The sequence below is a fragment of the Crotalus tigris genome, unplaced genomic scaffold, assembly GCF_016545835.1.
Source record: "Crotalus tigris isolate CLP2741 ecotype Arizona unplaced genomic scaffold, ASM1654583v1 scf7180000020245.1906669, whole genome shotgun sequence".
Taxonomy (NCBI): domain Eukaryota; kingdom Metazoa; phylum Chordata; class Lepidosauria; order Squamata; family Viperidae; genus Crotalus; species Crotalus tigris.
Window position 1 is genome coordinate 1,545,291 of NW_024097926.1, and position 25,079 is coordinate 1,570,369.

Here is a 25,079-nt window from a genome sequence, read left to right on the forward strand (position 1 = left end):
TTTCAGGACAATTTTGCTTAGCGGGGACCCGTCACCTCCCTCGGACTTGGCACCAACAGGGCAGTTCTTCGTTTTCTTTTCAATGTGGGGCAGTGCCAGGAATCTCAATATTTTTTCGCCCGCTCTTCATTGGACAGCAGATTTCTGGACTCAAAAAAACCTCCGCCAGATCCTCAACTCTCCCCCAGCGAAAAGGAGACTCAATCGCGTAGGGACGAGAGAAGGGGAAAAAAGGAGATTAGGGATCCTGACACACGCACGGACAGGTCCTCTCCTGCACTGCCAGACCAGGGAAGAGATGTGCTGATCTTTTTAGACTCCATTTTTAGGAAAATTAAGGAGAAAAGCAGTTGCTTTCCAATCTAGGGATCTGCTGGCTCTAATTCTTGAAACCCCCCCAAAGCCTGGATCTTTGGATCTTTCTTTCTGCAGGAATTCTATTTCTCAAGTTCGGCATTCTTCTTTCTTTCTTTTCCTCTTTTCTCTTTTCTCTGTCCCCGTCTCTCCATTCGACGTTTTGCTTTATGAGAAGAGAAATTGGCGTGGGAACAAGATTTGGCCCCTAGATTTTTTTAGAGAACCCTCTTTTTGTGGTTGTTGCTGCTGAGATCTTTTCTGGCTCATCATGGCGTTTGGCGAAATCCTGGAGCAAATTGGTGGCATGGGACGTTTCCAAATGATTCACACGATGCTGCTCACCATTCCGGTCTTGTTCATGGCTAGTCATAACCTTCTCCAGAACTTCACGGCCGCTATCCCAGGACATCATTGCCAGGTGCGCCTCAGTCCCAATAGCAGTGAGCACCCCAATGTCACTCATCCGCTAGGCGCTGGCCAGCTTCTCAGGGTCAGCATCCCCCTGGATAGCAAGCAAAGGTTGGAAAAATGCCGACGCTTCACGGATGCTCAGTGGTATCTCCTCAACGCGAGTGTCACCAGGGAGAACCAGACGGAGACGGAGTCGTGCGCCGACGGATGGTTTTATGACCGAACTCAGTTTACGTCCACCATCGTCAGCGAGGTGAGTGGCAATCCGGAAATGGATGAATTAGGAGAAGCATTATTTAGAGCAAAGGAAAATTGGGATAGGCCAGGGAGAGATTCTTGGATTTCTGGCTTGTTTTAATAATCACAGAACAAAATAGAACACAGAACAGCATCCGAGTTGGAAGGGACGTTGGAGGTCTTCTAATCTAACCCTCTGCTCAAGCAGGAGACCCTATACCACTCCAGACAAGTGGCTGTCCAGTCTTTCCTTAAAAACCTCCAGTGATGGCTTCTGGTGGCAAGCTGTTCCACTGGTTAATTGTTCTCACTGTTAGGAAATTTCTCCGTGGTTCTAGGTTGGGTCAATTGGAAAAGGCAGCTTGACTTGGGGCAGCTTATATCCTGCAATGGGACCTTTAACACCATCAAACCACCACATCTGTCTATCCCAGATCCTTGGGAAGGATTCGAAAGGTGGACAAAAAAGCCAAATCCAGTCTAAAGATCTAGCTGACTGTGCGATCAACCCCAATATTAGCATAGCATCTTGCTAGGATTTTAATTCAACTGGAGGCTGTCACCCTTTTGAATCCAGGACTTTCTTGCTTGCCCTGTTGCATCCCCAACTTAAAGACACCTCAAAAATCTAGACAGGTTGTGATTGCCACCATCCAGCCTGGTCCTTAGGAGCTGTTTTAGTAGGGATGAAACCAACCGATCTAGTGGTTTTTTTGTTCCAGCAAACAAAGGAGTTAAGTTGCACAAACTGCAGGAGATGTTTTCAGTTGGATGGGCAAACCGGTGTGGAAATGGGGGGGCTTGTTCCCCCCCAGTCCTAATGCAATCTGTGTCCTGCTGGGCACAGAAAAATCCCAAAACAGTGGGACATATTTATCTGGCACCAGTTCTAAGAGAAGGACTGGCAAAAATGTTGTTCCCAGCCTGTCTTCCATCTTCTTTTTCTCCTCCCGGAGGGGGGATGTTCTATCTGCCCCCGATTTATGTTTTTCTTCTTGTTCTCCCCCGCCCCGTCACCTTCCCAAGCTTGCAAAGTCAGGTAACCAGAATGCAACTTGGATTCTTGCTAAATAGGCAAGATTTGCGTGGCAGTGTGCTTGCTTGCTTCTCGTTCCCAAAAGATCAGCCTCTGAATGCCTGCATTGGGAGCAAAATCTGTTTTAAAAAAAAAAAAAGATCACAAGAAAAGCAAGCAAGTTTCTAGTCCTGTAGTTCCAGAATTCTGGCAGTTGAAATGTTTTCAAACTCGCTAGCGGGCGATGCGAACAAGAAAAGTGGTTCGTTTAACTCTGAAGCGATGTTTGTGACATTGACTTTGTTGCCCAGTCCGTTATAACTTTGAGCGACTGTTGTCTGTAAGTTGCAAACGGACCTTGATCTGCAGAGACACATACACACACGCACACACACAACACACACTGTGTTTCCCTCCATCACATCATCCAGGTCCTGAAATGCCAGCTAGGTGTGATTCCACACACACGCCTTTTAATTGTGAGGTCCTTGGTGCTCTCTGAGCTTGGTGGGGTTTTTTTGCAGACATTTCATGACCCAACTATGTAATATCATCAGTGTTAGAAGGGCATGGGGACTGTGGAGAGAAGGAGGAGGAGGAGGACTGTGGGATCCTTGGTGCTCTCTGAGCTTGGTGGGGTTTTTTTGCAGACATTTCATGACCCAACTAGGTAACATCATCAGTGCTAGAAGAAAGGGGAATTTGCACTCTATGAGCACTGATGATGTTACCTAGTTGGGTCGTCAAATTCCTGCAAAAAAACCCACCAAGCTCAGAGAGCACCAAGGACCCCACAGTTCAACCCTGAGCTACGAAATATTATTTCCTGTTAGTACACCTTTTAATGCAACGCAAATATTTTCTTCTGTGACAGTGGGACCTGGTGTGTGACCAGCGGAAACTTCGGGAGATGGCGCAGTCTGTTTACATGGCGGGGGTACTGATCGGTGCACTGGTGTTAGGCGGGCTGGCGGACAGGTATGTTGGTCAGCAGGGGGCAGCACTGCGAGAAAGAGGTGAGAAGCGGGTGAACTCCGATGGTGAGGGCACCACTTCGCGATCAAATCACGTTTTCATCCCACCAGGAGGCTGAGAAGTACAGTTTAGATGTTGGTCACAAGGGGGCTATAACCACTTCTCGCCTCTCAGATCTGGATCGCCAGTGGATCAAATCTTTCCAGATGTTGATTAATCATTGCTGGAAAAGCAAAACAGCCAATATACAGCTAGTTTGTGGTGCAAGATGGATGGATGGATGGAGATTGATTGATTGATTGATGATGATAGATAGATAGATGATAGAGAGAAAGAAAGAGAGAGTAAGTAGGTAGAGAGAGAGAGAAAGAGAGAGAGGAAGATGGATGGATGGATGGATAGATAGATAGATGACAGAGAGAGAGAGAAAGAAAGAGAGAGGTGAATAGGTAGGGAGAGAGAGAGAGAGAGAAAGAGAGAAGTAGATGGATAGATAGATAGATAGATAGATAGATAGATAGATAGATAGATAGATAGATAGATAGATAGATAGATAGATGTCAAGGACCATTTGTATTATTCCAGAGAGCAATCTGCATCTCCCAACACATACAAACACAAACAAACATACACACAAACAAACCCCAATTTTCTTTCACGCCTGCCATGCTTATAAGGAGCAGGGAGGTGGATGATGGTCTCTTTATCCTTCCCACAGGTTTGGCCGCCGAGCGCTCACAATCTGGTCCTTCTTCCAAATGGCGGTGACGGGGGTCTGCACAGCTTTCTCCCCCAATTACGTCTCCTATTGTGTCTTCCGCTTCCTGACCGGCATGGCGCTCTCCGGATTCGGCCTCAGCATTGCCTGTTTGAGTAAGACACTCAAGCTTCTAGAAGGGGCTCAAAGGGGGCTTCAAGAGAAAGTCAAAGCAAATCCAGCTGTTGGTTTGGATGGGTGCCCTGGGCTCCCCTGAGAAGGATTTCCAAGTTAGAAACCAAGAATCCAAGTTAGAAATTCAAGTTAGGCCTGAGATATCTTTTATCTGACTGTGGTCCAGGCTGCTGCTCTACCTCTTCCTGTCTCCCAAGCTCATCATGGCTGGCGAGATTGATTGATTGATTGATTGATTGATTGGTTGATTGATTTCTTTCTTTCTTTCTTTCTTTCTTTCTTTCTTTCTTTCTTTCTTTCTTTCTCTCTCTCTCTCTCTCTCTCTTTCCTTCCTTCATTCTTTCTTTCATCCCATCTTTCTTTCTTTCTTTTTCTTTCTTTCTTTCCTTCCTTCTTCCTTCCTTCCTCCCTGTTCTTTCTTTCTTTCTTTTTTCTTTCTTTCTTTCTTTCTTTCTTTCTTTCTTTCTTTCTTTCTTTCTTCTTTCTCTCTCTTTCTTCCTTCTTTCTTTCATCCTGTCTTTCTTTCTTTCTTTCCTTCCTTCCTGTTCTTCCTCCGTTCTTTCTTTCTTTCTTTCTTTCTCTCTCTCTTTCTTCCTTCCTTCTTTCTTTCATCCCGTCTTTCTTTCTTTCTTTTTTCTTTCTTTCTTTTTCTTTCCTTCCTTTCTTCCTTCCTTCCTCCCTGTTCTTTCTTTCTTTCTTTCTTCATCATCTATCCATCTACTTCTCTATAATAATATACTATAATAGCCTTAATAATGATATTAATAATAATATTAAGAGAGGAATGGGTCTGGAGTACAGTTTCTTCGTGTTAAGTTGTCCGATGGTGAGTTGGCACTGGCGAGTGAGCCGTGGCAAGGTGGCCACAGTGAGTTGGCCAGGGCAAGTTATCCTAGAGAGAAGTGGGTGCTGAGTGGTTCCTAAAATGGATTCCTTCTTTTTCCAGTTGTGGAGTGGATTCCCACCCAGTACCGGACGATCACCATTGCCCTCACCGGGTTGGCTTATACTTTGGGGCAAATCGTTCTTGCGGGCTTGGCCTACGCCATCCGGGACTGGCGCTGGTTGCAAGTGGCTGTTTCGGCTCCTTATCTTGTCTTTCTGCTTTATTCCTGGTATGTATGGGGATGATGGGTCCTGGGTTTCTCCACCCCCCCCCCTTTCCCAGAGGGCTGAAGTTTCAGGAAAGCAAATGTGGTGGCGACAAGTCAAAGAGAAGAAGAGGGGTGTTGCGGCTTTGTGTAGAAGAGTACATGCAGTCCTCAACTTACAACAGTTCATTCAGTGACCGTTTGAAGTTACAACAGGACTGAAAAAAAAGGGTCTATTTTTCACACTTACAACCGCTGCTACCTCCCCGGGCATCAAAAATGAGATGCTCGGCAACTGACTCATACTTATGACGGACATAGTGTCCCGGGGGTCACATGATCCCCTTTTGCAACCTTCTGACAAGCAAAGTCCATGGGAAAGCTGGATTCACTTAACGACCGGGTTACTAACTTAACAACGGCAGTGGTTTACTTAACAAGGGGAGGGCAAGAAAAGTCGCAAAATGGATCTGTCATTTAACAACTGTCTCGCTTAGCGACATAAATTCTAGACTCCCTAGTGGTGGTAAGTTGAGGACTACCTCTAGTTTGGCAGGTGGACTTGATAACCTGTGGAACTCAGGGCCACTTGGATTTCTATCTTGCAGGTGGTACGCTGAATCGGCTCGCTGGCTGGTCCAGTCAGGCCAGGCCAGTAAGGCTGTTGGTGTTCTCCAGAGAGTGGCCAGGATCAACAACAAGCAGGAAGTGGGTGCAAAAATCACCACAGAGGTATGGAGGAAACGGGGGGGGGGGAGACTCACCAAGCAGTTGTAAAAACTTGCCGAAGTTTTGAGGTTGTCCAGATCAAAGTGATAAGTGAGCTGTCAGACGAGGAGACCCGAATTCATTGCAATAAACAAAGACATACACTCAATTTTGCAACTACCGTACTAAGATTGTTGGCTGAGCAGGGACAAAAACAGCCAGAGAAGTGATTAGCCTGGGAAACAGATCCATCTGTCAATCAACAGGAATGCTGATTTATCACCAGCTTATCAAGGACTTAGGAGGGGAGGGCTTGGCAACACAAGGAAAGAACAAGCAACTACTTAAGAGTCAGCCATCAACATCCCAATCACCATCTAAAAAACACACACACACAACAGGCATCATATAAACACCACCCACAGAATAGCCCAAAACACACACACAGCTAGAGAGAAGTTCCCAGAGGATGGACACCAGCGTGAGTCTGAAAGATCGGAAGACTAAGCTTCTAGTCCTGATGACCGAGCCAGATTGGATCTTGCACCATTATCCTGGGACACTTACCTTCTCCTTCCTTCGTGATAAGTTTCCGCACTTATATATATATATTTTCCCTTTCTGGTAGGTTCTGCTTTCCAGTATGGAGAAGGAATTGTCTTCGTGTAAATCCTCATACACCATTTCTGACTTGGTGCGCACGCCGGCCATCCGTCGCATCTTCTTCTGCCTCTCCATGGTGTGGTAAGAGGGTCAAGCCGAAGAACAGAGCCCTTAAAGACACAATCCAATGTTGTTGGTCAGCTCTCCAGGATCAGAAAGAGGGAGGGGTACGGTCTGCAACCGAAAAGCCCACCGTTAGATCCACAGTCAAACGCAGGAATAAAGCAAATGCTTAAAGCCTTTTCAAGGCTGAATTGCATAGAGTATTCTTTAGCGAGATTTATGAAAGCGAACGGAGGGAGTGACAGAGAGTCCTCGCCTTACAACCAGTCACTTCGCGACTTTTGAAGTTATGACCTATCTGAAAAAGAGAACATGACCCAGATTTGAAATTCTGACAGTTTCCCCCACCCCTCTCTATGGTTACGTGACCACACTTTGGGTGTTCGGCTTCACACCAATATTTAAGGATGTTTGCAGCGTTCCCACCGTCACGTGACTATGTTTTACAATGGTTTTGCTAAAAAATGGTACTTATTACTGGTTTGGGCAAAACCACACCCTAGTGAACAATGAATTTATTTATTTTATTTTATTTTATTTTATTATTTTGTTTTATTTTATTTTATTTATTTTATTTCATTATTTTGTTTTATTTCATTATTTTATTTCATTATTTTATTTTATTATTTTATATTCTTATTTTATTATTTTGTTTCATTATTTTATTTATTTTATTTTATTATTTTATTGTTTTATTTTATTTTATTATTTTATTTCATTATTTTATTTTATTTTATTTCATTATTTTATTTTATTTTATTTCATTATTTTATTTTTATTTTATATTATATTATTTATTTTGTTTTATTTCATTATTTTATTTTATTATTTTTATTTTATTTTATATTCTTATTTTATTATTTTGTTTCATTATTTTATTTATTTTATTTTGCTATTTTATTCTTTTATTTTATTTTATTTTTTTACTTTCTATAGCTGCCCATCTCTGCAAACGAAATCTGGGTGGCTCACGATTCAAAAACATCCATTACGGTTACAATCTTGCGAGCATCTTAAATCAATAAACCCAGCGAAAACCACTAAAACAATTTTAAAAAAAATAAAAATTAAAAAATATATATTATAATTAGGAACCTTAGTGTTCCTTAACGACCATAGCATTCACACTCATGACTGCCATATTCGTTTAACGACTGCTGCAAAAAAAAATCATCGTAAAATCGGGTTAGTCGTTTAAAAGACACGTTTGATGACCGTTACAGCTAGCGGCCGTTAACGGACAGGCTGCATTACCGACATAACTTGAGGGTTACCTGTACAAGAACTCCAGCAGCTTTAGAACCAAGGATGTCATTGAGGGAGATGGTGAGGTCTAGAAACATGAAAAATAAATAAATAAATATTTCTTCCTCTTTTGAGATGGACGTCTAATAGAATAGAATACCATACTTTTTTTTTTTGAAAAGGATGGGATACAGAATAACAGAACCACAGAGTTGGAGGGGACCCTGGAGGTCATCTAGTCCAACCCCCTACTCGAGCAGGAGACGCTATGCCATTTCAGAGAAATGGCTGTCCGGTCTCTTCTTAAACCCCTCCAGGGATGGCACACCCACAACTTCCGATTTGCTTTCTGCAGTTCAGCAAGGAAAGCCTGTTTCTTAACCGAGAACGGTGAAACCTGATGCTTGGTTGTTCTTACCACAACATCTTCAAAACTCTGCGGAAACAACTGTCACACCACCTTGACCGACAGCAATTGTGTTTTAAAAAAAATATAATACATGTGTTTGTGTCGTTCAGGTTCTCGGTCAGCTTCTCCTATTACGGGCTGGTCATGGACCTCCAGAATTTTGGGGTCAGCATTTACCTCATCCAGGTAATTTTTGGAGCGGTGGATTTTCCCGCCAAATTGGTCGTCACCATCACCATGAGCTACATTGGACGGAGGGTCAGCCTCACTGCCTTCCTGGTGACCGCCGGCACCATCATCATCACCAACTTATTTGTGCCCTTTGGTGGGTATTGACCGGTCTGCCCATTGGGTTTCTTGCTTCCGTTCTTATGTCAGTCTTCATCGTGGCCAGGTCTTAGGTGGCCTCCTCAGGTGTCCTCCTCAGAAGAACAAGGAACCTGTCCAGAAGACTTGGACCGGGCCCAGGGTCATGTTTTCCACGGGAAAGCCGAACTGTAGCATGTTTATTCAGGGTATCCCACCCAGAGATCAGAACTCTTTAACCGAAATGTCTATGGCAGGGTTAGGCAACCTTGGCTCTTTTATGACTGGTGGACTTCAACTCCCAGAATTCCTCAGCCAGCATGGGGAACTATGGACCCCTCATGACTGGTGGACTTCCAACTCCCAGAATTCCTCAGCCAGCATGGGGAACTATGGACCCCTCATGACTCATGGACTTCAACTCCCAGAATTCCTCAGCCAGCATGGGGAACTATGGCCCCCTCATGACTCGTGGACTTCATCTCCCAGAATTCCTGAGCCAGCATGGGGGAATTATGGCCCCCTCATGACTCGTGGACTTCAACTCCCAGAATTCCTGAGCCAGCCTGGCTCAGCTTGGAAACCTCTCCCTTTCCCCTCAGCATGGCTGGCTCAGGAATTCTGGGAGTTGAAGTCCGTGAGTCATAAAAGAGCCAAGGTTGCCTACCCCTGGTCTATGGAGAAAAATCATCTAAGTCATGGCTGTCCCAAAGGTGCTTTTTCTTGTTTTTCCTTGAAGACGTTTCGCTTCTCCTCCAAGAAGCTTCTTCAACTCTGACTGGAGGTGGGGAATGGAAGGATTTATACTCCTTGCAGGCAGCTGGTTATTTGCATCCTTTTTAGAGAGTCGTTGAGGCCACTTGGTGGTTTACCTGCATCCTCAGGGTCACCTGAGTGATGCAAATGAGTGGGGAGCCTTCCTGGAACTTCTGAAAGGACTGTGTTGACGACTGGAGATATTTATGTTGCTAAGCGAGGCATTCGTTAAGTGAGTTTTGCCCCATTTGATGACCTGTCTTGACGGTTGTTAAGTGAATCACTGCAGTTGTTAAGTTAGTCCCACGGTCGTTAAGTGAATCCAGGCTCCCCCATGGACTTTGCTGGTCAGCTGGTCGCAAAAGGGGATCACACGACGGACTCTGCAACCCATTGTAAATACGAGCCAGTTGCCCATTGTCTGAATTTTGATCAAGGGACCGCGGTCGTAAGGGTGAAAAACGGTCCGAAGCGGCTTTTTTTCAGCGCTGTCGTAACTTTGACGAAAGGTCACTAAATGAACCGTTGTAAGTCGAGGACTCTCTGCAATTACATGATTAATTTCGTTCTCTGTCTCCCCCCCTTTTCTGCCGGCAGAAATGCAGACTCTCCGGACAGCGCTGGCGGTCATCGGCAAAGGCTGCCTCTCGGCGGCTTTCAACTGTGTGTTCCTCTTTACGACCGAACTCTACCCGACCCCCATAAGGTGAGGAGAGCTGCCTTTCAAGGACCCTCTTCTTCCTTTTTCGAACTGAAGATCAGAGGTGGAATTTCGCCCCCCCGGTCCTGGGTTCGATTTCTCCCCATCCCCAAGTACAGGAAGTCCTAAATTACGTCCATTGGTTTAGCAACTGTTCAAAGTTACAAGGCACCCCCAAAAATGATAAACGATGATGACCGATCCTCACACTTATGACCGACTCAACATCCCCACGGTCACCTAATCATCAGCCTGCACAGCTAATCCTCGACTTACGACCACAAGGGAGCAATAAAATGTATGTTGCTAAGCGAGAAATTTGTTTGAGTTCTGCCCCGTTTTATGACATTTTTTTGGGGCCATGTTTGTTAAGCAAATCACTGCAGTCGTTCAATGACATTGTTGTTAAGTGAATCTAGTTTCCCCATTGTCTTTGGTGGTCAGGAGGTCGCAAACAAGGGGGTCACCTGACCCCGGGACGCTGCAACCGTCATAAATGTGAATCAGTTGCCAAGCGGTCGAATGCAAATCACATGATCATGGGGATGTTGTAACGGTCGTATGTGTGAACAAATGATGGTAAATCACTTTTTTCGGGGCTGTAACTTCAAACGGTCACTAAGTGAACTGTTGTAAGTCAAGGACTACCTGTATTTACAACGGTGGCAGCATCCCTGGGTCACATGATCGCCCTTTGCAACCTTCCCCAGTTGGCTTCTGGGTGGGTGGAAAAGACTGATTTGGTTAACAATCAACTAGGCCCAAAAAAGTTTGCAAAGTCAGACACAACTCACTCAATGACTGTTGCTTAGCAACAGAAATTCTTGTCCCAATCGTGGTCGTTAAGTCGGGGACCGCCTGTTCTTTGGGAAACCAAACGTTGGCTGTGAAAATTCCCCACTAAACAGCTCAGCTGCTGTTGGAAGCCTCAAGGAAAGGGCAGCTTTACGGCTTGGGCTATCCTGACACCCATCTGACACCCAGTTGTTGTGTTCACACAACTAGCCTAGTTTGGGTTAATCGTGGCTACTGCCCTTTGGAGGTTTTTCTGAGCCGGGCAAAAGCCAACCTGTGGTTTAGAAGTCAGGACGAGCCCTTGTGCCAAAGTCGAAATAAGTTGAGGACTATTGGGGAGAGGGGTCCCGGGGTCCTTGGAACCCCCAATCTCACTGATCTTCTTTGCCCCTTCCTCTCCTTTGCCCTCCCCAGACAGACCGGGCTGGGTTTTGGCAGCACGATGGCCCGAGTCGGGGGCATGGTCTCCCCACTGACCAACATGCTACAGGATTACTACCCCTTTCTTCCCCCCATTGTGTACGGAGCCTTCCCCATCTCAGCTGGAATCATCGCTTGCCTTCTGCCGGAGACGCTGAACGTACCCTTGCCAGACACGATAGAAGACGTGGAGAACAGGTGGGCGACCATCACTGGAGTGAAGTCTGGAGATCTGGGCCTAGCTGAGCTTTGCAAATTCTTTTTATTTAAATCATTTTTCTAATTGCCTCTGACGAACAAATGAATGAATGAATGAATGAATGAATCTTTTAAGTAAGAAGATAAGGACTAAGATACATTAAAATAAAGTAAATTTCTGGCTGGGCAATTGTGGGAGTTCAAGCACAACCATTCTGGGTGGGAAATTCTGGGAGTTGAATTGCACCCATGCTGGCTGGGGAATTCTGGGAGTTCAAGCACAACCATGATGGGAAATTCTGGGAGTTGAATTGCACCCATGCTGGCTGTGGAATTCTGGGAGTTGAAGTGCACCCATGCTGGCTGGGGAATTCTCGGAGTTCAAGCGCACCCATTCTGGGTGGAAAATTCTGGGCGTTCAAGTGCACCTACCTGTTTATTGGATGATACGATGGAGATGCTTTTCAGCTGAACTTGGATTTATTCTTTTCCTTTCAACCTCAGATGCAGAAAGACGAAAAAGAAGAATGAAGAAGAGATTGCTCAGGAGAAAATCCTGCTTCAGAGACAGGAAAAAGTTCTGTTCAAAGAGACTTGCTGAGCTGGCTTACCATTTGATTCTGGAAATAAAGTTCTTAGAGCTCATTTTTGGATCTGCATTTAGCCAAGATGGAAGATGTGGTGTTTCTGGACGTGTTTTAGTTCTTTTCCCCCTTGTTTTTGTATTCTACTAGGCCCCTTAGTCAAGGGGAGTGGGGGGGTCTCTGAGCTAAGCCAGCCTCACTGGGAGGATTCAGTGTTGTGATCATAAAGATGTGGAGGGTCTTCTGAACATGTGCAGAGTGTATTTTCAAAAACGACTCTGGAATTGTCAGGGATTTCTTCCTTTAGACAGGCGCTCCAAGCCACACCATTATTTTCTGCCAATCTGTAATTCTTACCCTTTTTTTCTTCTTCTTTTTTGGAGGGTCTTCCCAAGTCACAAGTTTAGAAGTTTTTCCTGCTCTTGTTATAAAAGTGGTTTATTTTTTTTATTTTTTTTTTGCAATTTTGAGTTTTGCCTTCAGGAGCAACTTTTGATAATTTCATGGAGGTATTTTGGAGGTAGTTTAGCTAATTGTTTTCTTGGATTTTTTTTTTTTTAAAAAAACTTCCCAGATGAGTCCTTCGTGATCATCCATTCACAATTTAACCAAGTTTAGCTCTGCTTGGCTTTTGCAAAACACGAATGCTTTCAGGCAGCAAATGCTAGTTAATTGTTCAGGACCAGTTATGGGACATATCTGGTGATGTCAACCATAAATAAACTTACATCTGTTGCTAGTTTGCCATCATAGCTTCTAGGCTGCTAAGGGGAAGAAGGGGGGGGTCTCCATCTTTTAAATATGGCTGGGATATACCAAGAAGGCATCGATCGGTCATTTGTCCTTGTGGAAATTTTTGCCTCTTTTGGCAAGCAGAAAAGTTAATAAGTTGTTCTTTTGTCTGGTCTGGAAAAATAAGGAGAATAAAGTCCATGGTTCAAATCACACTGGTGTGGTCGCAATTCGGGGTGTTGCGCAGGGGAAAAAAAAATGTGTGCTTGTGTGTCAGGGGGCAGCCTGTGGTACAAAGCCATCAATTCCAATTAGATGGTGATTTGGAGGATTGTAAAAGAGGGAGGCGTTTGATAACCAGGTGAAGAGCCAGGTGTAAATGCACCACCTGCCTTAGACAGGGGTGGCTGAGATGCAGCCCTGGAGACAAACCTGGCCCAGAATGAGGGCTACCTCTGGCCCTGGAAGGCTACCCCACCTCCTTGGGCCCCACAGTTGCCAGGAAATCTCACTTCGAGTCAAAACGAAAGAGAAGAGAGCAAGGAAATCCCACCTTGCATTTTGCAAAAGAAAACCAGATGTTAAGTCCCCCCCTCCAAAGACAAGGAAAAGAATAGGAAGGGGAGAGATAGGAAGGGAGGGAGGAAGGAAGGAGAAGGGAACAAGGGAGGAAGGAAGGAGAGGAGGGAGGAAGGAAGGAAGGAAGGAAGAAGGGAGGGAGAGAGGGAGGAAGGAAGGCAGGAGAAAGGAGGGAGAGGGAGGAAGGAGAAGGGAAGGGAGGGAGGAAGGAGAAGAGAGGGAGGGAGAGAGGAAGGAAGAAAGGGAGGAAGGGAGGAGAAGGGAAGGAGGGAGGAAGGAAGGAGAGGGGAGGGAATAAGGAAGGGAGGGAGGAAGGAAGAAGGAAAGGGAGGAAGAAAGGAGAAAGGAGGGAGGGAGAGAGGAAGGAAGGGAGGGAGGAGGAGGAAGGAAGGAAGGAGAAGGGAGGGAGAGAAGAAGGGAGGAAGGAAGGAAGGAGAAGGGAGGGAGAGAAGAAGGGAGGAAGGAAGGAAGGAGAAGGGAGGGAGAGAGGAAGGGAGGAAGGAAGGAAGGAGAAGGGAGGGAGAGAGGAAGGGAAGGAGGGAAGGAAAAGGGAGGGAAGAGACGGCGGAAGAAAGGAATGGGAGGGGAAGGGAGCTGGGTGGTTCAAAACTGTGAAAAATAAAATAAGAGGAGGGAGGGAGGAGATAAGGAAGGGAAGGAAGGAAGAAAGGAAGGAAGGAGGTAAGGGAAAGGAAGGGAAGGAAGGAAGGAAGGGAGCTAGATGGTTCAGAACTGTGAAAAATAAAATAAAATAAAATAAAATAAAAGGAGGAAGGGGAGGGAGGGGAGGAAAGAAAGAAAAAAGGAAAGGGGGGGGGAAGGGAAGAGAGCTGGGTGGTTCAAAACTGAATAAGAAAAGAAGGAAGGGAGGGAGGAGAGAGAGAGAAGGAAGGAAGGAGATGGGAAAGAGAGGAAGAAAGGCTGAGCTCCATTTTTAATGCAGTGCTCCGAGGCTATTGCAATCTCCACCTTTTCCAAAAGAAGTAAGTCCAGTTCTCTCTACTCTCCCGGGTGCCGGGCCCAGGCTTGCCATTTCCTCCCTTCCCCTTTACTCAGTCCTTTAACTCCCCCTCCGTGCCCCACCCCCCCAGGCTGTCTCTGTCCTTTAGATCCGGAAGGGCCACTTCCAAAACTTCCCTGTTTCCAAAATAGGTAAATATCCCACCCAAAATATAATGCAGACGTGCACTTGCAAAAAAAAGAGAATGTTTCTTTCAAACTTCTGAAGCTTTAACCGGAGTCTCAAAACCGGGGCAACTTTAAGACTTGAGGACTTCAACTCCCAGAATTCTCCAGAGGTCGCCCAGCTGGAGACCCCTGCTTTAAGATACTGGAGATCGGAGATGGGGCGACATTGTGAAAATATCCTTCGGTTGGAAGGTCAACAAGAAGCACAGTTTTAAAGTGTCTTCCCTCGTCCATTGTCTTGGAAAATCTTCAAACCAGAGCTGGTGGTCAGGAGACATCACCGTGGCCTCCTGCTCATGGCTGGCCAGATTCTCCATGACCATCAAAAAACGTTGGACCTTCTCCAAGGGCAGTTAATTTCTAACACCTGCCATGGGAATGATACACCCAACCCCGGGGTCAAGAGGCTTCATCTCTTGCGTGAAGTCGGGCTGAAAAGTCACACCAGGAGTTCGCTACCTCGGTGTCCCTTTTCACACTTCATCCCTGTGGTGCTGTCACACTTTAACCGGGAGCTCAACTAGAACGTTGCCTCTGTCCTGGTTCGGCTTCTCAGAAGCACTATAAAAAAAAAAAATTCTCTTTTTAAAAGAGAAGACCGCTTTTGCTGGATGGAGAATGGCCCGTCCCACCCAGATTAGGGGAGGTGTTATATTTATTCCTTGATTCCAGAAGAAAATTCCAAAACCGCATCCTTCATTTTTTTGTGGCGTCTGGAAAAGACCTTCTGCTTTTCTGGATGAGGAGGGACTGGTTGAAGATCCTTTGGAGAAACTGGTTGAAGGTCCTTTGGAGATCTAGTTTAAGGTCCTTTGAGACATGAGTTGAAGGTCTTTTGGAGATCTGGTTGAAGGTTCTTTGGAGAAACTGATTTAAGATCCTTTGGAGAAACTGGTTGAAGGTCTTCTGCAGAAACTGACTGAAAGTTTTTTGAAGATCTAGTTGAAGGACTTTCGGATATCTGTTTGAAGGTCCTTTGGTGATCTAGTTGAGAGTCCTTTGGAGAAACTAATTTAAGATCCTTTGGAGAAACTAATTTAAGATCCTTTGGAGAAACTGGTTGAAAGTTCTTTGGAGATCGAGTTGGAGGAATTTTGGAGATCTGGTTGAAGATCCTTTGGTGACCTAGTTGAAGGTCCTTTGGAGAAACTGGTTGAAGGTCCTTTGGAGGAACCAGCTTAAGGTCCATCCTAAAAAGCCGTGTTAACGCAAGGCTTTGGTAAACCTCTAACAGAAAGGGATCCAATTGCTCCTCCACCTTCTCCCACAAGGTCCTCCAGCTTTGATCCTTCCAGCCGTCCACCATGGGCTTCACAGAGATCTTAGAACATGTCGGCAGCATGGGGCGCTTCCAAATCGTCTATGTGACTCTGATCTCCATTCCGGTGCTTATGATGGCTTGTCATATGATGCTGCAGAATTTCACCGCAGGGACGCCGGATCACCACTGCGCCACCAGCCTCAATGCTGCTCCCAGGAACCGGAGTGCCGAAGATGAGGCTCTCCTTGTGGTGTCCCTTCCCATGGAGAACGGAAAGCCGGCAAAGTGCCACCGTTTCCATCAGAAGGAGGGGTGGCTTTTGAACGGCACCATGGAGAACGAAACCCAGATGGAAACTGAACCATGTAGAGACGGATGGGTGTACAACCAAAGTGTCTTCCACAAGACCATTGTGACAGAGGTGAGATAGTCTGGATTCGGAAGTGACCTGTTTGGGCACATCCAGCTTCTCAAACTGGGGGGGGGAGTCTCTTGGGCACTGTATATGTAGTCCTCCACTTACAATCATTCGGTTAGTGACTATTCGCAGTTACAAGGGCATTGAAAAAAAGTGATGTATGAACGTATTTCAGACTTTTCAACTGTTGCAGCATCCCCACTGTCAGGTGATCAAAATTTGGAAGCTTGGCAACTGGCAAGTATTTACGACGCTTGCAGCGTCCCAGGGTCATGTGATCCCCTTTTGCGACCTTCCGATAAGCAAAATCAATGGCGAAGCCTGATTCACTTTACAACCATGTTACTAACTTAACGACTCAGTAATTCACTTAACAAATATGTTACTAATTCAACAATTCAATGATTCACTTAACAACCATGTTACTAACTCAACAACTCAATGATTCACTTAACAACTGTGTTACTAACTCAACAGCTCACCGATTCACTTAACAAATATGTTACTAACTCAACGACTCAGTGATTCACTTAACAACCATGTTACTAACTCAACGGCTCAGTGATTCACTTAACAAATATGCTACTAATTCAACGACTCAGTGATTCACTTAACAATCATGTTACTAACTCAACGATTCAATGATTCATTTAACAACCATGTTACTAACTTAGCTGCGGCGATTCTTCCTCCACCTTTTAGAAGCGCAAGTTGCTAAAAAGAAGCGATAGATTTATTTCTCGCCCAGCCCTAGGGCCCAGGGAGATTGATTTTATCTTTACAAGGGCTTGCCCACAAATGCACTTATTGTTTTAGAGTACGGTTGTGACCCTACAAAGCCCAAGGAGGGATGGAAACGCAGGACCCCCAACTGCAAACTGAGAGTTGGGACACTCCGTGCCGTGATGGAAGATCCGGATCATGCCTGGTTCTTTAGAAACCTCTCTTTTCCCCATCTCCACCTGGAAGACAAAAACCTATTTTTGTTGGGGGGAAAAAACCAACGGCTTTAAAAATGTATATATTTTCTCTTTTTTCCTTCTGCATGACCCCAAATCTTTCGGCAGTGGAATCTGGTTTGTTCCTCCCGAACACTGAAGCAAATGGCACAGTCGATTTATATGGCTGGAGTTCTAGTCGGCGGCATCTTATTCGGAGGCCTCTCGGATAGGTGAGGGACTAGAATTTTGACATCCAAGTTAAAAATGTTGTAAAGGAGAAACTGCTATCGCTCTGCTCAGCTCGGCAACACGAGATGTCTTTGAGTGTGTGCAGAGTGTCACGGTCTTTCTGTATTAAATGCACTTAATTGCAATGTTCTTGGCGCAGTGCAGGCTCGGGATAAAAGTACCAATTAATGTCGTAAGGGGATCATTAACTGGATAACTTTGCAACGGAGCTAGGCCTCTGGACATGTACAAAGTGCTCAGGATTTTCTTTATTAAATGCATTTAGCACGCACCAACACCAGAGGTGATAGTACGTGCTGTCCTTCCCAATATTCACTCTCCTCCCCACTTTTCTGTTCTGACGTTCCCTCCTTTTCTGTCCCTGCAGATTCGGTCGCCGGCCGATCCTTTTGTGGTGTTACCTGCAGCTGGCCACAACTGGCACGGCAACTGCCTTTTCTCCCAATTTCAGCATCTATTGCATCCTTCGCTTTGTCACTGGGATGTCTTTCTCGGGCATCGTGATGAACGGCGTCTCTCTGTGTGAGTCCCTGGAATCATCCCCTTGCCACAGGGATCCATCTTCCCCAGTTTGCACCAGTCTGGCGTTGACTGATCTGCGAGCCGTAAATGGAGCCTCCATAGACAGGAATAGTAGTCCCTCGAGTCACTGTTATTTTGGGAGTGTGGTTTGTTTCTTGTTAAGTTTATCTTTTGGCAGCCCTGATGGTTTCCATTTGCCAGTTTGAACTTTTTCCTCCTCTGGGCAGCTTGAAAGCCCGAAAGACTTTGAATGCTGGTTTTGCTCTTCCCAACAGGTGTGGAGTGGACGCCCACCAAGACCCGTCCGGTGCTGGGGGCCCTCAATGGCTGTGCGTACACCACTGGGCAGCTGGTCCTGGCTGGCCTGGCGTATCTTTTCCGAGACTGGCACCACTTACAGCTGGTGGTCTCTCTGCCTTTTTTCTTATTCTTCTGTTATTCTTGGTAAATAGGACACGGGAATAAGTCTTTCCCATAGGGATCTCAGAGTCTTAGCGGACCATCACTTAAATGTAAGCCAGCCGTGTGCTGCAGCTGCCAATAAACCAATGCAACCCTAGGCTACATTAACAGAGGGATAGAATCAGGATCACGGGAAGTGTTAATACCACTTTACAAGGCCTTCGTAAGGCCACACTTGGAATACGGCATCCAGTTTTGGTCACCACGATATAAAAAAGATGTTGAGACTCTAGAAAGAGTACAGAGAAGAGCGACAAAGATGATCAGGGGACTGGAGGCTAAAGCATATGAGGAACGGTTGCTGGAATTGGGTATGTCTAGTTTAACGAAGAGAAGGACGAGGAGGGACATGATAGCAGTCTTTCAGTATCTCAGGGGCTAGAATAGAATAGAGCTGGAAGGGACCATGGAGGTCTTCTAGTCCAGCCCCCTGCTCAAGCAGGAGAACTTATACTGTCTCAGACAGGTGAATGTTGAATAGAATAGAATAGAATAGAATAGAATAGAATAGAATAGAATAGAATAGAATAATGGAATGGAACGGAATGGAATGGGATAGAATAGAATTACAGAATAGAATAGAATAGAATAGAATAGAATAGAATAGAATTACAGAATAGAATAGAATAGAATAGAATAGAATAGAATAGAATTACAGAATAGAATAGAATAGAACAGAATAGAATTACAGAATATAATAGAATAGAATAGACAGATTGTAGAATAGAATAGAATAGACAGATTGTAGAATAGAATAGAATAGAATAGAATAGAATAGAATAGAATAGAATAGACAGATGAATAGAATAGAATAGAATAGAATAGAATAGAATAGAATAGAATAGAATAGAATAGAATAGAATAGACAAGTGACTGTCCACTCTCTTTTTTTGGCTGATTTGTAGAGCTGGGAACCATAGTATTAACTTGGTAAGCCTCAGTGTGAATCTCCTTGTGGGGTTTTTTCCTTTCTTCCAACCTTCATCCCCACAGGTGGCTTTGTGAATCGGCTCGCTGGCTGATAACAGCTGGGAAGCTCGACCAGGCCGTGACGGAGCTCAAGAAGGTGGCCAAAATGAACAGAAAGCAGGGAGCTGCTGGAACGCTAAATGAGGAGGTGAGCCCGCCAAAAGACGCCAAGATTAATTCTGTTTATTTGCATAATCGTGCCTCCTTTTGGTTGTGGGGATGTGGCAATGGTCATAAGTACAAGGACCGGTCATCATTTCAGTGGCATCGTAATTTTAGACAGTCGTGAAATGAAGGATCGTAACTCGACCTCTACGTAGGATTTAACAATGCAGCTAGTCCTCAAGTTACAACTGCAGTGGAGGCTGGCAATTAGGGTCATAAATTGTGATTGCTGTAAGGCAGCTCCCTGCGTGACGAGACCCAATTTTACAACCTTTTTTTCGTGGTCATTAAGTGAACCTGGCGGTTGTTAAGTGAACCCATTGTTCTCGCTGGATTAGTTTTTGCCAGAAACTGGATGGGAAAGCCAATTTCTGGCAAAACGGTTATAAATTGGAGTTCTTTGACTGCAGGGTGCTGCCAACGGCCGTAAATCCTGACTGGCCAAAATGTGGTCGCATCACCACCAGGGTGGGTGAGGGCAACATTCAAACTTGGAACAGTCACTAAGGGAACCGTCATAATTCGAGGACTACTTGCACCTCACACCAGGTTTTCGAACTCGCTCCCTTGAGTGCCATTAGAAACACCCCAGATTTAAAAACTCAACCAGGCTTTCCAATGTATCCCCCCCTCCAGTTTTTGAGATCCAAGATGAAGGAGGACCTGGCCTCCATGACGTCCAAGACTTCGCTGCTCGACCTGGTCCGGACCCCAACCATGCGCCGGATCTCCCTCTGCGTCTGCTTCGTCTGGTGAGTTGCGTGGCGGAAAACTCCGGAAAGAAACCTCTCTCCCCGCCCACTTGGCAAGCTTAATTTGATTTGATTTAATTTAATTTAATTTAGCTTTTATTATTTTTTTAATTTAATTTTATATTTAATTTTGTTTTTATTTTATATTTTACTTTATTTTATTTTTAATTTTATTTTATATTTTACTTTATTTTTAATGTTATTTTATTTTACATATTTTATTTTATTATTCTATTCTATTTTAATTTAATCATGTTATTTTATTTTATCATTTTATTTTATCATTTCCTATTTTACATTTTTTTATTTTTTATTTTATGATTTTTTATTCTGTTCTATATTATTTTAAATTATTTTATTTTATTATTTTATATTTTTATTCTATTCTATTCTTTTACTTTATAATTTTATTTTATTTTATATTTTACCTTTTATTTTATCTATTTTATAATTTTATTATTCTTTTTATTTTAAATTATTTTATTTTATTATTTTATATTTTTTATTCTATTCTATTATTTTATTTTATAATTTTCTAATTTTACTTTATTATTTTATATTTTTCATTTTATTTTATTTTCTTAATTTATTAGTCTATTTTATTTTAAATTATTTTATTTTATTATATTTTTATTCTGTTCTATTATTTTATTTTATTATTTCATTTTATTTTTTATTTTACATTTTATTTTATAATTTTACTGTGTTGTATTTTATTTTATTTTACATTATTTTATTTTATTATTTTATATTTTTTATTCTATTCTATTGTTTTATTTTATTTTTATTTTATAACTGTATTATTTATTCATTTGTTTTTTTTCGTCTGGTCCCCTTCCAAGGTTCTCCACCAGTTTCGCTTACTATGGGCTGGTGATGGATCTGCAGAACTTCGGGGGCGACATCTACCTGATCCAGCTCTTTTTCGGAGCGGTTGACTTCCCGGCTAAGTTTATTTCAGTCCTCACCATCACCTACATTGGGCGCCGGTTCACCCAAGCCATTGCCCTCACCTTGGCTGGGTTAACCATCCTGGCTAACATCTTCATACCTCAAGGTGAGGAAGACCTTGGTTCTCAGTAGCACAATTGTTGTTAGTTGCGAAGTCGTGTCCGACCCATCGAGACCCCATGGACAACGTTCCTCCAGGCCTTCCTGTCCTCTACCATCTTCTGGGGTCCATTGAAGCTCACGCCTGCTGCTTCAGGGACTCCATCCAGCCACCTCCTTCTCTGTCGTCCCCTTCTTCTCTTGTCCTCCATGTTTCCCAGCATCAGGCTCTTCTCCAGTGAGTCCTTCCTTCTCATTAGGTGGCCAAAGTACTTGAGTTTCAACTTCAGGATCTGGCCTTCTAAAGAGCAGTCAGGGTTGATCTCCTCTAGGACCGACTGGTTTGGTCGCCTTGCAGTCCAGGGGACTCGCAGGAGTCTTCTCCAGCACCAGAGTTCAAAGGCCTCCATTCTTTGTCGCTCAACCTTTCTTAGGGTCCAACTTTCACAGCCATACATTGCAACTGGGATTGCAATACTGGAATCCAAAGGTTATGGGGATGCTTGCACAAGGTCTCTGATTTTCTGCCTTGTGCTCAAGGAGGTTTAGACCTTAGCTTTAAAGTTTTAGAGGGATGGACTTCAGCTCCCAGAATTCCCCAGCCCGCATGCTGGAAGTTGAAGTCCACCCATCTTAAAATCTGCTGGCTGGGGAATTCTGGGAGTTGAAGTCCATCCCTCTTCATGTTGCCCAGGTTGAAAAACAATACTTCAGGGTCCTTTGGATTAAAATACAAAGGAGAGCAAGTAATAATGGCTAAGCACCTGATTGGAGATGTGACAATAGACCAAGATTGGCTGTGAGGTGGTGAGCAAAGTAAAAAAAAAAAAAAAAGAGAGAGAGAGAGAGAGAGAACCAGATCTTTTCACAAACAGAACCCATTCTTCCATCTGGAAACTGGATCCGATGGATCGGTCCATTCAGAACCACGGACAGCATCCCTGGATCAGTGGATCCTGCTGCTAAACTAGGCTGTTGTTTCAGCAACGTTCTGGAGATAATTCTATGAAAATCGGACATGTTATCCCCCCCCCCATTATACAACATACAATAGCAGAGTTGGAAGGGACCTTGGAGGTCATCTAGTCCAACATCTACCATTCTGGACAAATGGCTGTCCAGTCTCTTCTTGAAGACTTCTGAGGGGCTGCCTCAAGGCAGAGGGGGCCAAATTGTTCACCAAAGCACCAGAGGGAAGGATGAGAAACAATGGTTGGAAAGTAATCAAGGAGAGAAGCAACCTGGAATTAAGGAGAAACTTCCTAACAGTGAGGACAATCAATCAGTGGAACAGCTTGCCTCCAGAAATCGTGGGCGCTCCATCACTGGAGGTTTTTAAGAAGAGACTGGACAGTCGCCTGTCTGAGACGGTATAGGTTCTCCTGCTTGAGCAGGGGGCTGGACTAGAAGACCTCCAAGGTCCCTTCCAGTTTCTATTCTATTTTAAAGAGATGGAGTGCCTAAGACTTCTGGAGGCGAGCCTGGTTAATTAAAAGCAATGAGTTGGTGGGCATCCACATGACCGCCCTCGCCATGAATGGCTGGGTGCTCCAGACAGCGTGGTCCTCACCCTAGACCTCTCCCCTCCTCCCAGATATGCAGACGCTGCGGACCACCGTGGCTGTTTTCGGGAAGGGCTGCTTAGGCGCCTCGTTCAACTGCATCTATTTATACACCGGAGAACTTTACCCCACGGTGCTTCGGTGAGAGACCAAACAAGGGGGAACCACTGGGCAAGTGACTTTGAAAAGATAGCTTGGGCCCCGGTGGGAGGGAAAGACAGGAAAAGTGGGTGGAAGATAGCTGCTTGTGGGGGTGTCGTTGAAAAAAAAATACAGGGGTTTAAATTGAGCAAAGTACCTCCGTGAGGTCAAGCAGCATGACCAATCCTTTTGCTTGGGGGGGGGGGTCCGTCTGTGCAGGCAAACCGGAATGGGTCTCAGTAACACCATGGCCCGCATAGGAGGCATCGTGGCTCCAGCAGTGAAGATGACAGGAGAATATATCCCATTTCTGCCCAATCTTATCTACGGTGCGGCTCCCATCATATCTGGAATCGTGGCGGCCTTCTTGCCGGAAACCCGTAACATCCCCTTGCTGGAAACAATAGAGCAGGTGGAGAACAGGTGAGGAAAAAACGTGGTCCTGGATTTTTGCATTCCTCCTGGAACCTTAAAGGGCAGTCTCTTTCCCTGCTGATCCTTCTTCTTTAGCAAGAAAGCCCAACTTATGGGTTGAATGATTTCAAATAATAATAATAATCTATATCCCATTCAAACTCTCATTGTCGTGGCCTCCAACTGCTGCATGATAGGGCAACAGTTTTTGAACCAAGATACTTCGAATGGGCTAACTTACAGAATGCTTCCAAAAATCAGGACCCATAAGTCTTGAGGAAATGAAATCTGGGGAAAGTTCTGGCTGCTTCAGAGCTACTGACTGCTGCTGCATTGCTGGCGTGCTGCTGCAGTCACCGGATCTTCATTGTTTTGTGACAGTTTCCCAGTCAGTTTAGCAATCCCTTGCTTCCTCCCCTCACTCAACAGCAGCCACTGATCTGCCTGCTGAAAAGGGAAGGAAAAAGGAAGGAAGGAAGGCAGGAAGGCAGGAAGGAAGGAAGGGAAGGGAAGGAAAAGAAGAGGGAGAGAGGGATGAAGGAAGGATGGAAGGAAAGGAGTAGGAAAGAAAGGGAAGGAAAGGAAAGGAAAAGAAGAGGGAGGAAGGGAGGGAGGGAGAGAGGAAGGAAGGAAGGAAGGAAGGAAGGATTTCCAATGCTCCCTGCCACATTCCCACAAGAAAATTCAATGGGGAAGCCTGCAGGAAGCTGAACGGGGAACAGGTTATCTAGCAACAATTTAAAAAGCGAAGGATACAGACATCAAACCTCATCCATCTGAAGCTTAAAACCAACTAAGTTTCAGTAATGTAACCGAGTCAATCGCTCGTGCATCAACTGAGTTGGTGAAGCCCCTTTGCAAACTCACTTAATGGCAATTTCCCTCCACACACAGATCACGGAATAAGAGCCAGAAGCTGGACTCCCAGCAAACAGAGGGCCTCTTGGTCTGCAGTAAGCCCGAAGGCAAAAAAATCACTGCTTGAGGAGAGAAAAACATTGTGTTCCCAGGACTTACAGAATACGGAACACAGGAAGATCTGTGAGGACCAAGAACAGCATCACACTTGGGAAAATTGCAGAAGTGACCACGGAGATAATATTCTGGATTTACAGAGAGAGAAAATAGAATATTTGGAAGATATTCTACTCTCTGTACGTTCATTCTGTCTGATTTCTTTAAAAGAAAAAAAAAAGCTGGATCCACTTGTTTGCAAAGCACACATCTCCCGCCCAATATGCTAGCCCAGGCCAAAATGGGCATGGCTATTACATTGTTTGATGTGTCACAGGAACCAATACCTCAGCCTGTTGTTGAACGAGGATTAACTTCTTAAATTTTTAAGAAAAGTCCATAAAAGATGGTCGTTAGGTGGCAGTAGTGAGACACCAGAAAAAATAATTTTGACTTACACTGGATGATGTTTCTCAACCTCGTTAACTTTAAGCTGTGTGGACTTCAACTCCCAGAATTCCTCAGCCCGCATGTTTTAAGACCACATGTGTGGACTACAATTCCCAGAATTAAACCAAGCTGGCTGGGGGATTCTGGGAGTTGAAGACCACCCATCTTAAAGCAAGCTGGCTGGGGGATTCTGGGAGTTGAAACCCACCCAGCTTGAAATTATCATGGTTGAGCAACACTGCCCTAGATCAATCTAATTTAACCCCTAAGAACCCAAATTATGGGCTTGTTTGTTTATTGCACACTTTGTACATACCAGCCTGGGTTTCATTAACATAAGCTTCGCGTGTTTTGTGCACCCAACTCAAGATATCTACTCTGGATAAACCATTCAGGGGCTCAACTTTTCCTCTATAAAACGAATTAAAGTCCAGATTTGAACAAC

At 44.6% G+C, this 25,079-nt stretch overlaps 2 protein-coding genes across 2 annotated transcripts; both read left to right on the forward strand.

The window, feature by feature from the left end:
- LOC120318539 (solute carrier family 22 member 6-A-like) lies at nucleotides 1-12,772 on the forward strand. Its single transcript, XM_039366264.1, has 10 exons — nucleotides 1-1,021; nucleotides 2,895-2,998; nucleotides 3,714-3,868; nucleotides 4,834-5,002; nucleotides 5,587-5,710; nucleotides 6,315-6,430; nucleotides 8,177-8,391; nucleotides 9,726-9,834; nucleotides 11,038-11,241; nucleotides 11,746-12,772. The coding sequence occupies exons 1-10, from the start codon at nucleotides 626-628 to the stop codon at nucleotides 11,840-11,842; spliced, it is 1,689 nt and encodes a 562-aa protein (XP_039222198.1). The 5' UTR covers nucleotides 1-625; the 3' UTR covers nucleotides 11,843-12,772.
- A 1,666-nt stretch (nucleotides 12,773-14,438) lies between these two features.
- Nucleotides 14,439-25,079, forward strand: LOC120318545 (solute carrier family 22 member 6-A-like). Its single transcript, XM_039366285.1, has 10 exons — nucleotides 14,439-16,006; nucleotides 17,071-17,174; nucleotides 17,561-17,715; nucleotides 17,991-18,159; nucleotides 19,171-19,294; nucleotides 19,948-20,063; nucleotides 20,906-21,120; nucleotides 22,708-22,816; nucleotides 23,036-23,239; nucleotides 24,125-25,079. The coding sequence occupies exons 1-10, from the start codon at nucleotides 15,629-15,631 to the stop codon at nucleotides 24,213-24,215; spliced, it is 1,665 nt and encodes a 554-aa protein (XP_039222219.1). The 5' UTR covers nucleotides 14,439-15,628; the 3' UTR covers nucleotides 24,216-25,079.

Coding starts and splice junctions, on each gene's coding strand:
- LOC120318539 (XM_039366264.1), top strand. CDS start 626: ATGGCGTTTGGCGAAATCCTGGAGCAAATTGGTGGCATGGGACGTTTC. Junction 5,003..5,586: donor GTCTTTCTGCTTTATTCCTG/GTATGTATGGGG, acceptor TCTATCTTGCAG/GTGGTACGCTGAATCGGCTC. Junction 8,392..9,725: donor CAACTTATTTGTGCCCTTTG/GTGGGTATTGAC, acceptor TTCTGCCGGCAG/AAATGCAGACTCTCCGGACA.
- LOC120318545 (XM_039366285.1), top strand. CDS start 15,629: ATGGGCTTCACAGAGATCTTAGAACATGTCGGCAGCATGGGGCGCTTC. Junction 20,064..20,905: donor CTCTGCGTCTGCTTCGTCTG/GTGAGTTGCGTG, acceptor TCCCCTTCCAAG/GTTCTCCACCAGTTTCGCTT. Junction 23,240..24,124: donor ATAGAGCAGGTGGAGAACAG/GTGAGGAAAAAA, acceptor CTCCACACACAG/ATCACGGAATAAGAGCCAGA.